The 15,727-nt window shown below is 37.9% G+C and overlaps 1 protein-coding gene across 1 annotated transcript; it reads left to right on the forward strand.

Annotated features, from left to right (window-relative positions):
* On the forward strand, positions 1-13,442 carry hmgcll1 (3-hydroxymethyl-3-methylglutaryl-CoA lyase like 1). Its single transcript, XM_084949040.1, has 9 exons — positions 1-290; positions 2,613-2,690; positions 3,171-3,278; positions 3,657-3,752; positions 3,952-4,100; positions 4,710-4,773; positions 5,211-5,399; positions 12,060-12,185; positions 12,565-13,442. The coding sequence occupies exons 1-9, from the start codon at positions 195-197 to the stop codon at positions 12,682-12,684; spliced, it is 1,026 nt and encodes a 341-aa protein (XP_084805166.1). The 5' UTR covers positions 1-194; the 3' UTR covers positions 12,685-13,442.
* Positions 13,443-15,727: the final 2,285 nt, after the last annotated feature.

The raw sequence follows: 15,727 nt of genomic DNA on the forward strand, positions 1-15,727 counted from the left end.
AACCGCTGAGTCATCCTCTACTGTAAGTAGCCATCCTCATATTTAATCTCTGCATGCAGCGAGGCCCTCCGCCATCCAGGCCTGCATTAGCACACGGATGCGACACATTAATTTGCTCTGGGTAGTTCCCGCGATCTGCGAAGGTTATTCCCGGAGAACACGGAGCTGCAGCGGGCTGAGCAGCAGCCACACGGATGGGTAACGTGCCCACCACAGTGAAGCACTGCCTGAGCTATGAGCAACTCATCGAGGACTACCCGTGGCTGAGACGCTGGCTGCAGGAGGACAAGGTGGGCGTCGGTTTTCCTTGTTTTTAATCAGCTGCACATGTTCGGCCACATGACTTCCTCATGACAGAGAGGCGCACAACACAAGGCCACCTATGACAGCGCAGATGCTGCTGTAACTAAGGTGGTTAAAAAAAGGAGAAGAAGAACATGCGTGGACCTTTTTCTCAATAAGAGTATTACGTTCGTATTATGTATGTTTGGGGTAATAAAGTACACCCAATAGAATATGAATAGAATAAAATACAACAGAATATGAGCTGCCCCAGGCTTCATTTTCAGTTGTAATGTAGCCTATCAGAGGTAAAAGTCGTGTAAGTGAAAGAGTCCGCTCGATTTTATTGCTGCATTTTCGAATTTATTTTCACTTTTACTTTATAACGTTTTTGTAATCCAGAGTATGTGTATATTTTACAAATAGTTCATGTCTATCTGTAAAAAACGTACATTTCACTCATAACAGTTAAAGATATTGCAAGCTAAACCACATGCAGTACTGTGCAAAAGTCTTCAGTCAACTCTTGTTTCTGTATATTTTGTTTCCAAGTCTTTTATGTAATTTTTTAACTTCTGGGTTGCTTTTTCACTCATTTTCAGTCCAGTCCTTATACATAACCATTTTCAGAGGAATGTGTTTTGTTTGTTTGTTACACCACTTAACACTGAGCCATGCATTAAAAGACAGACAACTTAGTAAAGATCGAATTTTAGCTTAAAACTCTGCATGGTGTGTAGTGTAGCCTTAAAAAAAATTGAGGAAACTAGTCAAGTGGATAAAAGAGGAAATGTCACACCTAGAAAAACTATCTATGGTAGTTAAACAGTATCTGTTCCTCTTATCTAATTAGTCAGGATAAAATGTGGAAAAGAACTGACACAGGAACTAAGAGATACATCTGCCTCTATACTTAATCTATCTACTGTTCACTGAAGTCTCAGTGGAAGAGTGGCTGTACAACAGTCTGTTGTATCTGTCTCCTGTCCAGCTATCTGTAAAACAAGATGGATCCTCTGTCATAGTTTGGGACTGGATTTCGGCCAATGGTGTTTGGGATCTTGTCAAAATTGAATTATGAACCCAGAAAAGTACCATCAGATTTTAATCCACCTTGCATTACCACCTAGAAAGGGTCTGATTCGGGAATATGTTCATTTTTCAAAATGACAATCATCCCAAATACACTGCCAGTGCAGTGAAAGCATACCTGCATAGAAAAACACACAGTGGAACACTATCAACCATGGATTGGCCTCCCCAGAGCCGAGACCTCAACATTATTGAAGCGGTTAAAGCAGTGTGGGATAATCTTGATAGAGAATCAAACAAAAGGCAGCCAACATCCAAAGAAGGGTTTTGAATGTCTTTCAAGAAGCTTGGAGAACTATTCCTGAAGACTAAAATAAATTACAAGAAAGCTTGTCTAAAAGAGTTAAAGCTGTGTTGAAGAATAAAGGTGATCAAATCAAACATTCACATTCAAGCTTGTTAGAATTGCACAAATACTGTTTTCGTGTAATACACTGTTTCCATGTATGTTTGCACACGTTTCAGCAAACAACTGCATCTATTTTCCATTTTTCTAGTAAAATATAAAGAAACAAGGGGTAGCTGGACACTTTTGCACAGTACTGTATATTTCTGAGCACAGTACTGTGTGCTCAGTTTGTTGTGAATAAATATTTGATATCTATCTTCCATAGATATAACACATTAGCTCTTTACCCCTTGAAAATTTACGAAAATTAGACTAAAAATTTAAACCGAGTGGATTCTTTCACATTTCAGGCCTGCTTGTAGAAGAGTTAAGCTGGGATATCTGTTAGCTTTCTTTGTTTTACTGCTCCCCACTGGAAAAAACTTAAATAGATATTTTTGACGGCTATAGTCAGATATGTGGTCTTCACATTCTGCTTAAATATCACTGTTGCTAGGTTCATATTGTAATCTTTAAGGTCTGTTGAGGTTTTGCATTTAGTTCAACAAGGGTCTTTTTCTTTAAAATTATAAGGTTGAGATCAGGAAAAAAAAATACCTTGATCCTCAGAATATTCCTTGCGGTTTTAGTGGAGTTACTCTAACCCTTCTTCCCAGCCTTTCCTCTGTGTCACATCTCATGAGTTTGCATCTTAATGACATAGCAAGCTTATATTTGGGTTCTAAAGTTTCAGCTGGGTTGAGGTTGAAAGTTATTCATGTTAGAAATAACATGACCTGGAGCATCCCACGGTAAAAGGATGGCTGATTTCTCCGTGTTCTGTGTCTTGTTGAGCGGTGTTTCTCTTTTTATTTATTTATTCCCCCCCCCCCATTTGATATTTTCCCAGACAATTACAGGACATGCCTATCCAGAGTTTGTTAAAATTGTTGAAGTTGGGCCAAGAGATGGACTTCAAAATGAAAAGGTATACTCTGCAATTACAATCACAAACCTTATTTATATTTATGGGTACCTTTGTTTTCTAATACTATACACAATCCTCCCTGGAAACTCCCATTTTTTCTATACATATAACAATTCATAACATATGGGTTTTGTGCCATAATTGCTAGAAGCATATGTTTCACATTTTCTTTGAAATTGAATAGGAAAGATGACACAGCTTCTGGCTGAGTTCACTCTTTTTACCTACCATTTAGAGATTATACTGGATGGGGGGAAGTAATTTTATTTCTACAACATATTATCTGAAATTTGGCATATAGCGAAGCTATCTCAGAGTTTTCAGCAAGTGCAAGATTGATCATGTCAAATATGGCTATCTGTATAAATAACACGCAGCACAGCAAAAATAATACGCCCTATATCTGCTTGTTACATCTCTAACTGTATCATGAGAGGACTCAAATACAGAATAAGTTATTTCAATTTCATTGTTCTCCAGGAGATTGTTCCAACTGGGGTGAAAATCCAGCTGATAGATATGCTCTCGGGAACAGGCCTGTCTGTGATCGAGGCCACCAGCTTTGTCTCTTCAAAGTGGGTACCACAGGTAAGAATTCTTCTTTTTGAACTGCAGTTGAATGCTGAGTGATTTATTAGGCCCTCTTTCTTGCTCCTCTAGCATCCTTGTTGGAGCTGCAGATGGTTTTGGAGAAAGTATTTTATTCGTTTTATAGTCTCCTTCTCAATCAAATTGTACCCCTATTTACTACTTGGATACAAAGTCAGACGTTAACACGTGTCTCCTTTTGTACTGAGAAAAATGATAATTAATTTGATCTTTAATGCTGCCTTCAAACGTGTGAAAGCATTTGTGAATTCCCAGGAACATGTTAAGATGTTATTATGTTATTACCTTACCTATGTTATTGCCTGTTATGTTATTACCTTTAACATCTAATTAATATATCTTCCTCCCTTTATTTAGATGGCAGACCACACTGATGTACTCAGAGGAATCCAGAAAGCATCTAATGTTCAGTATCCTGTTTTGACACCTAACTTGCAAGGCTTTCAGGATGCTGTAAGCATGAATTTTCACTTCAGCGTAATGACCTGTGGTATATACCTTTACACATATAATTCATCATGTTTACTCAAGCTTGTCAGTTTGAGTTAACTGTTGGCACTACATTGTTTTTATTAAAATAGTTCCTGCACTTACGTTAGCGTGACTCACAGTGAACACGGTTTTACAAGTTTGTTTTCTCTGGCGATTTAAGGTTGCAGCTGGTGCTACTGAAGTGGCTGTGTTTGGGTCGGCATCTGAAACCTTCAGTAAAAAAAATATTAACTGTTCTGTTGATGAAAGTATGCTGAGGTTTGAGGAAGTCATTAACGCTGCCAAAAAGCGACAAATTCCAGTTCGAGGGTTAGTATTCTGGCTATTAATTCTCTGCTACAAAAATGAAAACACATTTCAGATTTCCCTTGATTTCTGAGCTTCACACAGATTTTCACTTTTCCCCATAGGAAAACAGGGCATTTGAACATACTGCAGTTTTTATATAGAAGAAAACACACAGTTCAGTAATGATACTGTTATAGCAAAGTTCCAGATGTTCACCAGGACTATATCTATGCATTAGTAAACCACGAGGCCAGATGAAGTAAACCAAACAGGCTAACTTTTACTAATGTGTGCCTTTTATCATATCATGGAAATATATATATATATATATATATATATATATATATATATATATATATATATATATATATATATATATATATATATATATATATATATATATATATAGTGAGAGAGAGAGATTTTATTTTATTTTTTTAAATTATACGAACTGCTTTGCCCATAAAGGACACCAAAACACTAATAGGCTTCTGGACACATTGGACCCTATTCTTTTTTTTTTGAAGAGCACACTATAGTATAGAAAATGTTCAACAGCTTTTGACGTTTTTTTTTTGTCAGTTGCTGAAACTGACAAAATAATGATACTTGTTAACTTTATCTTCTCAGATATGTTTCTTGTGCCCTTGGGTGTCCCCATGAGGGACACATTGAACCTTCCAAAGTGGCAGAGGTAGGATTATTCTTTACACTTACAGGTCTTTTAAAACCTGTCTGTTCATTTATTTAAATGATCTAAACTAAACTGAATCGTTTCTTGAGATGTTGTTCTGGTGTTGTTTTTCTGTTTTTTTGTTTTTATTTTTAAACTTGTTTTTCCTGGAATTAATTAATTTTGTGGATGTCAGTGCTTTTCGATATATATGTCAAAACTCAAAGCTAATTATTGTCAGTTCATTGTTCATGTAAAATCACAATAAATGTTCATATTCTTTCCGTAAGCACAGATTGAATTAACTGAAGAAATGTAAAATATAGCATTTATATTCTCTTCCATTTCACTGCCTAACCAAACATAATATGGTACTTCTATTTGAAAAAAAAAAAAGTTCTTTTACTATGTAATCCTCTTATAAAGAGAGCATTTTCTATATTTTTTATTATTTTTAGGTGGCAAAGAGATTATATGAAATGGGCTGCTATGAGATTTCCTTGGGGGACACCATTGGTATTGGTACTCCAGGATCTATGCTTAAGATGCTGCAGAGGGTGATGAAGGACGTGCCCATCAATGCGCTTGCAGTTCACTGCCATGACACCTATGGGCAAGCACTGCCCAACATCCTTACTGCACTCCAGGTAAGAACACGGGTATTGTGTGGCCAGTAGTCTCAAAAGTACTTATGCTTCTGCCTATGATGATTTGGTTTCTTACGTTATTGTTTATATTATTATTATTGTTACTATAATTAATATCTCCAAGAAAACAAGAAGTTTTAACGGTTCATTGCCATGACACCTATGGGCAAGCACTGCCAACATTCTTAGTGCACTCCAGATAAGAACCCCTAAGATGTGGTACTGCCAGTAATCTCAGAACCATCCGAGAAATTGCTAATGATCTAATGATGATTAGATTTATTATTCATTGTTATTTATAGTTATTGCTATTACTGCAGTTGTTAATATTATGAGTACTGTAGCGACAGAAAGAGCTCTTAAGTCGAAAGTACAGCAAAGTCTTTGTCAAAGCAGTTAGCTTGACAAACAAATAGAGCAGATGGAAATCTGAAAAGAAATCAAATAGATAGTCTAGTGTGTTTAACTAGAGAACTATTAGATGATAAAAGCAACAGATGACACCTGTTGAGGATCAGCTTGTGACACCAGAACGTTTCCAAGCTTCATTACAGTCATGCATGTGAGTAGCTTAACGATGCAAACAGTGATTGTGAAAACTGGTTAATACATCCATTGTCCATTATAAACAGTGTCTACATAAAATCTTAATAAAAGAACCCTTAATGTTGGGTTCATATTTCTCAATGTATTTGTTCCTGTGTCTGATGAGATAGACTCTGGATTGGATTATAGAATAATATAGTCAAGTACTTTTACAATCAGTGCTAGGAACAACCTACTGAATGCATTAATGTAATTAGTGTTGTAATTCATTATTGAAGTTGTCACTTGATAGATGAGAAGTTTTTTGCTTGTTTCTGTAATGACACTGTAAGGCATCCTTAATTCTCCATCTGTCATGAAGTACATGACAGGATTATCTTATTTAATGCCCTACATCTGTCTTGTAAACCAGCTTTTGTGCAGCTATTTCATAAGTCTAAGATTAGACATAAAATACATTAATAATGACAGCAAACAGTCAAAAACTAAAAACAAACATTTAAAAGTAAATGAAGTTAGTTTGTTAACAGAAGTCAATAAAGGAAGGAGACTAGCTCCAGGACTATTGAAAGGTGGATAGGGTAGGAACTGTGAATTATGGAAAAATTCTCTGAACCTAACAGGCAGCCGAGAGGGATCTTTAAAAACAGAGGCAATCAGACACAGTTCAGCTAATCTGTTGGTGTGATTGGAGGGTATGGAGGTCTCTGAATAAGCAGAAAGGTAAAACAGTTCAAAGATCCAAATGAATAAAGGGATAATATAAAGCCTGACAACTCTGGGAGGACAGATGTGCCCACACCTCTGTTGTGAGACAAAAACTTTCTGATTCTTGTGGGAGAGACATAAAAGGTGCTAAGTGGAGAGGTCTGTGTTAAGCTTACAAATGCTGGTAAAGTTAGAAGAGGAAGCCCTCTTGCCGTAGTTTGTAGTGTAGATTCTCCTTTTGGACAAGCACAAGACAGCAATGCATCATCCTCTTGATCCCCATATCCTCTCATGTTAAATTGTCTGACAGCTTTACTTTCTGCTTTCCCAGTGGATTTGGGGTACCTTTGCCTTCACATGCACATCCCTCTCCCTGTGATGAATATGAATGTTCTCGTGGAGAACCACAGACCGATTATGGATAAATGCCCGGCCTTTGCATAAATCAATGTAGTTACTCATGATGACATGAAGAGGAGCAACCAGATGTGGAGGCAAAATAGAGGTGGTGATTCTTGTTCCAGGATATCATTCAACTTTCTGCCAGCATCATAGAGATCACAGGTCTTTGTTTTTTTTAGGTTGATTTAAATCATTATCCCTGCTGGGAAGCATCATTTGTTAAGCTTCTCCCAATCCATCTTTTTAGACACTTTTCAGCTCACAAGCTACAGTCCATTGAAATACAGTGTCTTTTCTTTGCAACGAGAAAAAGAAAAATTGTTTTTATTTTCCGCTGCAGTCAGGAAAAAGGAAGCCAAATAATGTAATATATCAATAAGACTGATGTATAGTTATTTTGACCATATATGCCACTTTAAAATGATGTAAAACTTTTTATTGCAAACTTTTATTTTAGAGTATTTCAGAGCTTAAAAAAATACTTTTTTTTTTTACTTTTTCAAAAGTGCACATATGTGCCTGACCTTTAATGACAGTCTGTCAGTCTATGGTATGATGAATGTGTTCTCTGTTATGTGTGTGTAGGCTACAATGGGACACACAGAGAACCAGAAACCATCAGTCAACGAGGAAAATCGGCATTAAGAAACATGATCTAAGCTTCCCCACAAAGCAAGATGATTCACAAACTGCCTTCAAAAAGAAACGAAAAAAATCCCAGAATCTTAATGAACTTAACAATATGTATTGTACAGTTAAAGGTATACACTCTATAAGTGCATTTGGGTTGTGAATCTTTGTGAAGGAGCTGTCGTGGGGGCATTTGTCACCACTTTGCCTGTTGCGAGCCAGTAAACCTGACATATATCCAAACATAAAACAGAGGCAATGCAGGCAGGGCTGTATCAGTTTTACTGGAGCGCATTGTCACCACAGAGGAGGAAGCACACTGGGGGCTGGGTGGGTCAACAGATGTGAGGGGGTCAGCACAAAGGCTCACCTATTCAGTGTCTATTGGACAAAGCGACTGAGAGCTAGGTGGATCGAAGGGCCCTGGGGGGGTGGGGGGGCTTCTAGCTCGTCTGCCGCTTGGCTGTTGAACTTTCTGACAATGGCGTGCTTAAAGGCCAGTGGAAAATGATCCTTTCATTTGCTCTACGGTGAGCATGTGATGAATGGTGCTGCAGCTGCAGACGCAGCTCTAGAAACGTCTACTCAAGTACTTTATTTTACTCGACTGTAAACATTGTTAGTATAGTATTTATGCTTCCGTTTGCACAAATCACTGTATGACTGCAAATGTAATGAGTAAATGAAATCATTCATTCATTCACTAATGTTACACATCCACTAAAGAAACTGTTGATCCGTTGTGAAACTTGCAGTTGAACACTTATCCCTTCTAATAATTATGATGGAATTAATCTAATATTGTACTTCTCTGGTACAATTTATGGTCAAACATTGTTCGGAAAGGCAGCTGATCCATGTCATGTAAAGAAGCAAATACTTTTAAGGTTAAATCTGATTCTGAATGGCGTTGAAAAAGTACAGAGAGACGGTGAAATTCCTGCGTGGATCATATTTACAATGATTCATCGCAGCTGCCCCATGGCCACAAGAAATAATAGCAGCCAGGGATATTTAGCTCACCATTTGCTCACCCATAAACAAGTAGGAAATTAAAGATTTTATCATAGTTTTTCATTACTGTGTGCCAGAACTCCACACCACCAACTGGGAGAGAAATGAATTCCCCCAGTGCTGTCAGCCCTGAGTCACCTCTTTTGTTCCCGATAAAGACATTCCTTAGTCTTTGTACCTTTTTTCAGGAGGTCTAGGGGGGCTTTGTTACAAACCTACCCTGGCAGGTCACACAATGACAATGTATGTACTTAGATTTCACAGGCTTGGCAAGGAAAATTATTTAATCTTACCTGCAATTTTGGTGTATTGTGTACTACTGCAGCTGGGGAATACAGTATAACCTGTCTGGGCTCACACTAGAGATCTCTACTGACAATAACATCCATCTGCAGTATTTTCTTTTGTCTCTATACATGAGACTCTGTTCAGCCTTAGTTTACTAACATATTTTACTAACATCCAGTTACCTAGCAGCTGTGTTGAGCAGTGTGTTGATAACTTTAGTGCAACTTTTGTTGGCTTCTTTGACTGAATGGTAGAAGTTATAATGGGTAGTTATAAAGGATCATTTTATCTTGTGACTGGTGATTTGCAATTTCAAAGAGTGAAATCTGCTCTGAATCAAAGCCACCGATGATACTTTCTGTTGAGTAAACAAGTAAAATCAATTTCAGCTAAACTAGAAAATATTTATTATAGATTACTGACTTTTTTTAAAATGAGCCCTTGTGACATACTGGAATATATATTTAAAAGACAACCGTAAAACCCACATAAAAACCACAAAAGGACAAAATAACAGTAAAAGAACATTTATTTTTCTTTTGTCTGTATTCTTAGGCTTTATTTGACTTTAAAAAAAAAAAAAAAAACTTATATGCTTTTAACATGTATGTAAAGGAAGCAACACTGTAATAAATGTGTCAAAAAGCTCATTTTCATCTGCAGCCCCTGGGACGATTGCTTTTATATAAAATAAATAAAAACAGATGAAGAGCTGAAATATAAACGTTTATTATTCAAAATCAATAAATAATTTAATTAGCAAGTAAATAAATTCCTAGAAAAATGGATTATCTGTGAATTTATTTTCTTATATTTTTTCTTCAATTCCAACCAAATTCATGTTTTAAGGTGATAAATATGTTATATTATTATTATTATTAGTAGTAGTAGTATTTTTAGTATTCATTTACATTATATTAAAAATAGGATTGCATATTAAAGTAGAATAACTTTATATTTGTCACATCACATTAGTCAAACTCTATTTTCTTTTGGAAATGATAAAGTAAAATGTGATTTATTTATTCTTTAAGTGCTTGTTTGCCTTTTGCTGTCCGGGGTTCGCTCCCTTATTTAACGGGCTCCTCGAAAGAAGTGATATATGTGTCAGCACGGGATCTGTGACAGTTTCTGTCAGCATTCCAGTTTATGTAGTTGTGGGTGAAGCATCACTGCTTCGTGTCCTTCGCTGAATGCACACTCTTTCTTTCGCTTGCTCTGTGACGCAGTTATAAAACCAAAATGGGAGCTTGTCCATCTTCAGCCTCGTCCACTCAGAGCGCAGAATGTAAACAAGCTTATCCCAAATCATGCAAGTTTGAAAATGCCCTGTGTCTTTACCCAGGAATGCATTGTTTTTATATAGCCGCAGCTCACTCAGTATGGCTTTTTAACACTGAGCACACATCTGGTTTCTGGGTAGTGTGAACCTAACTGAGCATTGGCAAGCCCGAGCTGCTGACCACCAGTTCCTGCGTGATTAGTGTCCAGGGGTACGGGGCACGCTGCTGAAAGGGTTTGTTCTGTTCCTCTCGGAAACAGTACGCTGAAGACCTGTGACCTTATAGCTAGAAGCGAGAGGATTGGCATGGCAGATTACAACTCTGTGTTTATACTACAAAAAATTCTGCCTAGTACAATATCCTGCTCTGGCTTTAACCAAGGTCTGGAAATCTCGTGCACTGCACACACCGGAGTAGATCTCCTCCTCCTTCTACCCACCTCCTCCTCTTCCCTTGCCAACATAAACAGCAATTACGGCTGGCTCAGACAGCCCCCTGAAAGAAGTAGGTTCTTGTCTGGAGGAAAAGCAACCAATTAGCATCATTGTTCCAAAAAAGCAATAGAGATTCTTTTAATTTAACTTGCTTGGGTCCTGCTCTGTGGGGTACCAGTCCTTCATGACCCAGTGCCACTGAGAGGATCAGTGTGTTAATTTTGTCTCACTGTAGGATCCTCTGACATCTGGTTCTACCGCGGAAGCTGGAAAACATCTTTAATATTCTCATGACAATCCCAGGGACATGTGGAAAACATCCCAAGACCTTAGTCCATAATGACTCTGAAAACTGAAGGCCTGTCTTGGTGTGAAAACAAAGGTTTTATTCATGACTGGGTTGCGCACGTCCATGGCAAGAACTGTGACTGTGTGTCTTTGAGTAATATGTGCATTCAGAGAAAGAGTAAAATGTGCTTCTGTAAATTTCAATGTCAACATCGAGCTGCAACAAAAGCACCAGAGTACTGTTTCCTGGGCAGCCTTTTATAATGTTGGGTAAGCTGTCCAACAAAAGCAACGGATTGAGAAGAACAACTGAAAACGCATCATTAATTTTCATATGGAGGCCAGGCGCTCGCTATCGTCGGCAGTAAAAAAAGGAAAAACTTTCCCACAAATTTCAGCAGTAATGTTTGTCGTGAGTGCTGGTGAGCCAAAAAAAAAACAAAAAAAAAAACGCAGTAGAGTACACAACTTGAATTTTATCTCTTGTATATTCTTACATTCCTGTAAACAAAGAGGCCCTTAGAAAGCAGAAGCATTTGTAATCAAGGAGATCAGCGAAATAGTTTGCCATTAATGATTTTTTTTGTAGCACATGTCCATTTGTGTACAAATGCATTAAGTTTATTGGCACGGTTTGATTGGACACTAAGCGGCCAAGGGAAAAAAAAAAGTCTTCTCGATGTGGCAAGAAAGTGAATCCCTATGGTGAAGAGCAGAGTCGTGCTGTAAAAACATGAGTAACCAGGACAATCAGAAACATATGAAATGTTCTGCTCAGCCTTTATAATATTCCTGTCATATGAACAAGGCCATAATTATGTGGTGCTGGTGGTTTGAGCTGACAAAGAGGATGACTAAGCCATACTGCGGGACATTCTGTGCCCACTCATCTTCAAGCCTTAAGCCCACGGTTCTCAGAAACAGCTGTAAAACACAACCACAGGTCTGGCAAGGTGCGCGGCACCAGGCAGAACAACCCAATAGAACAAAGATCTTTGTTCCTGGATTTTACCTGACATAAAGTCTTTCACGGCTTTGCCAAATGCCTCTGTTGTTTGTCCTTGTAGATGGGGGTCTCTGTGGTAGATTCTGCAGTAGCTGGCCTGGGAGGATGCCCTTACGCTCAGGGTTCATCTGGCAATGTTTCCACTGAGGATGTTCTCTACATGCTTCATGGCATGGGCATTGAAACAGTAAGTATGACTTCACTGTCTGGTGTGTATGTACACTTGTGTCTAATCTCAACAAAACCAAAGTTATACAATCTTTCAAAGCTCATTCACATAAACACATCGTTCTGCAAACATACTGCCCTGTAACAGTTTATTTGATCATATTAGTGGTTCTACATAACTTGTGCAAGACTGTGGTGTTGCACACACTTCTCAGGAACAATTTATTTAACAATTCCTACCCCTGCTGGTAGAAAAGATTCACTGCACTGCAATTTTCTGTCACCTGTTACACGTCTTCTTTTAATTTCAGTGAGAAAACCTTAAACTTGCCATTTCTTGTTTGCCTTGCTCTTATTATATTAATTGCACTTTAACTGATGCTGGAATGTTTTTGCAGGGTGTGAACATTGCCAAAGTCATAGAGGCTGGTTCCTTCATCTGCAGTGCTTTATCTCGCAAGACAAACTCCAAGGTTGCCCAAGCAAGAAGCACGGCCTGCTGTGATGCGTCTCTGTAATGGAACATCTTTAAATATTTTAGTCTGTTCCCTTTAAAGTGCTTCCCCATTGTTGCTGCCTTCAGATTTGTTGCCTATCTGTCTGTATTTGAACTACATTGTTCCATGTATCTCTTGTATGCCATCTAAATAATATTGAAAACTATCTCATTTTTATTATTTTTTTTACTTTATTGTTCATTTCCAGTCTATATTTGCCATCTGAGTACCTTTATAATCTGCTGAACACGTGCATCTTTCTTGGCTTAGTTTTCGCTCTGCACAGTTTGATGTAACAAAAGCAAGCGTCGACCACACTGAATGGAAAGTGAAAGGAAGCTGGTAATTATCAAGAGGAGTATTCATTTGTGATCAAGGTTTGTGTTGACGGCTCGATAATTTATGATCTGGGTCACTTTTATTAGTTTGCATTGATCAGTGGCCTTATAAAATTATGTAACAGCGTATTATAATCCTACGTGTATGAGTGCCTCCATATGCACCTTGCTTCTCCGAAGACCTTTTGTGATTTCCTGTGAACTTGTATAAATAATTCAAAATAAGACAACTCTCAAATTACCACAAAGATAGCATTTTAAAGGAGGCACAGAGGAGTTTTTGCCATCAGGTTTGCCAAAGATCCCATGACATAAACTACTTTCTGAGACAATTGTCTCTGTAAAGTCAAATGTCCTTTCATTTTTTGTCATGTTTACACCCTGCTGTGCAATCTGGAAATCATAAAGTAAAGAATAAAAAAAATCTGTTGTTAGCTCTTCTGTCCTGTTCCTCTGGCTTTCTTTCCTACGGCTTAATTGCATTCACCTTACATCCCTATTTTCAAAAATCAGACTAATTAGGATGCCAGCATGATGCCAACTGGGAAAGAAAAGCACTCCACACTAATGAATAGATGTTAGATTTGCATAAGCGTATTAAAATGTGATAATTGTCTGCCCATGGCGGTCCATCTTAATCACGTAACAAAAAAGAAAATTATGCATTCATGTGCAGTTGTACACAGACTCAGTCCTGACCTGTCTCCACCCCAAGCAAAATTCCGCCTGTGAACCATGTGAACCACATTTAGTCACACCTGATACCCAGTGCTCCCACTACAGTCTGTTTAAAACAGTTTGTCTGTGAAGGTTCTCAGGACAAGACTCAGCTGTCCATCTGCATCTTAAGGATAAAGGACACTCTTTCGAGGATGCCAATGTTCACATTTTGGACAGAGAGGACAGATGGTTTGAAAGAGGAGTGAAAGAAGCCATCTATGTCCACTGTGAGCGACCATCTTTGAACAGAGGCGGTGGTTTACAACACCAACTCTCTGCCATCTATAATCCAGTTTTGAGATCCCTTCCCAGACGCCTTAATGCCCACTCACATCCTGGGCCATCTGATCTCAGGAATTCGCATGATAAGGTGGGGCCAGATTTCACAATGAACTCACCCGAAACTCTGGCTGATTGGGACCCACACCCAGTTTCACACCTTGGCTCAGGCGATTAGAGGATCATCAGGGGGTCCTTTTGTCCCTCTGTGGGGGGAAACTCCCACTAGGTTTATATCTGGGACTCTCCACCATTTGACCTTAGAACTGAAGAAGCTTCTCGGATGAGAGGTGAAACGTCTTCAAGTAACTTAAAGAAGTCCAGACGCTTTTCTTTGCAAGCTCCTTTGACTTTAAAACAGTTTCCATCTCTAAGAAATGGCCGATGTTCAAACAAACAATATTTATTGACAATAGATATTTTTTTCCAATATTAATATTAAACCTGGCTTACCTGGATAGTTGACTGTGCATTCATATTCCCCAGTATACCCAGGTAAACAGTAGCCAGTGTCCATACATTGCTGGAGATTTGGTATCTACAGTTTTTATTTGTGTAAATGCATTTTAACAGAGCTGTGTCTTATAAACACAGTAAACACTTATTAAAGGCACTTATTAAATGTATTTGACTCTCACTTTTATGAGCCAAAAACTCACAGAACATAGTCGTGGTAGTAGCTACAAGCAAGCCAAGAAGCTTAAGTTATGCTACTAACACAGCAGTACCTAAAAATAGCACCACAACTTTACCCTCTGTAAAGTGTTTTTTGTTTGTTTGTTTACTTTATGTTATCTTTTAATGGCAAACAACAACTTTAGTGAGACATTTTACACCCTTTTGGGGCCCTCTACTGGCCACGTGGCTCCAAAGAGGCTCTTAGTTCTGACCTTTGTTCTCCTAGATCTATCATTCATGTGCAGTGATGTGTCTTGGGGAAAATACATAGAAAAAGGGGAATCAGATAGCTTCAATCCCATAATTATCAACTGTGTAACTGAATTTTTGTAATATTAAGATCATATAAAATCTTTTGAAAGATGAAAGGCTTAAACAGCCAATAATTTGGGTCAGTTTTTGTCATGCAAAGCAAAAAGTGGAAGATGAGAAATAAAAAATAAATTACTGTCATGTATATTAAATTGTGGATTCTTAGATTTGATTGTTGTAGTGTTTGATGTTTTGGATTCCTGATTTGATCTCTTTATTATTCTAATAGTGGCTTTGATGTTTTGTGATATTGCTGAGTCTTTGATTTCTACGATTACTTCATGTTTTTTCTAGTCTTGCAAGCCTGTGTTTTGGTTCATGTTTCCATTATTCTAGTTGGCTGAGCTTTAGTTTTACTATGATGGGGTTCTTTTCTAGTTTTCATTGAATTGTGGACGCCTGTTTAGACGAGGCTCTGATTCTTGGTATTTATTTTCCACTCATTGTTTGAGTTTATCAATTGTTTTTAGCTCCCTTATGCTTTGAACCTCATGTCATTATTGATATCATGATAAAATAACACCGACATAAAGGAATACAATCTTTATATTAAATTCCAATTCTAATTTTAACTCTAAGACCAGCTGAAGTGAATAGAAATAAGTCCCAGTAGTTTCTGCTACCAGCACAAACAGATTTTAATCACATGGTATGTGCTGCTTCCTCTCTTTGTGGATTTACACAGCCTAATTCAAGAAGATGTAAGCAGATGTTACATGAACTATCACAGCCAATGC

The sequence above is a fragment of the Perissodus microlepis genome, chromosome 13 (genome assembly GCF_051167445.1).
Source record: "Perissodus microlepis isolate ML-2025 ecotype Zambia chromosome 13, ASM5116744v1, whole genome shotgun sequence".
Lineage (NCBI taxonomy): Eukaryota > Metazoa > Chordata > Actinopteri > Cichliformes > Cichlidae > Perissodus > Perissodus microlepis.

Bases quoted from the DNA above. Each gene is read 5' to 3' on its own strand.
- hmgcll1 (XM_084949040.1), top strand. From the start codon at position 195: ATGGGTAACGTGCCCACCACAGTGAAGCACTGCCTGAGCTATGAGCAA. The intron at 291-2,612 runs GTGGGCGTCGGT...ATATTTTCCCAG, and splicing joins GCTGGCTGCAGGAGGACAAG to ACAATTACAGGACATGCCTA. The intron at 2,691-3,170 runs GTATACTCTGCA...ATTGTTCTCCAG, and splicing joins ATGGACTTCAAAATGAAAAG to GAGATTGTTCCAACTGGGGT.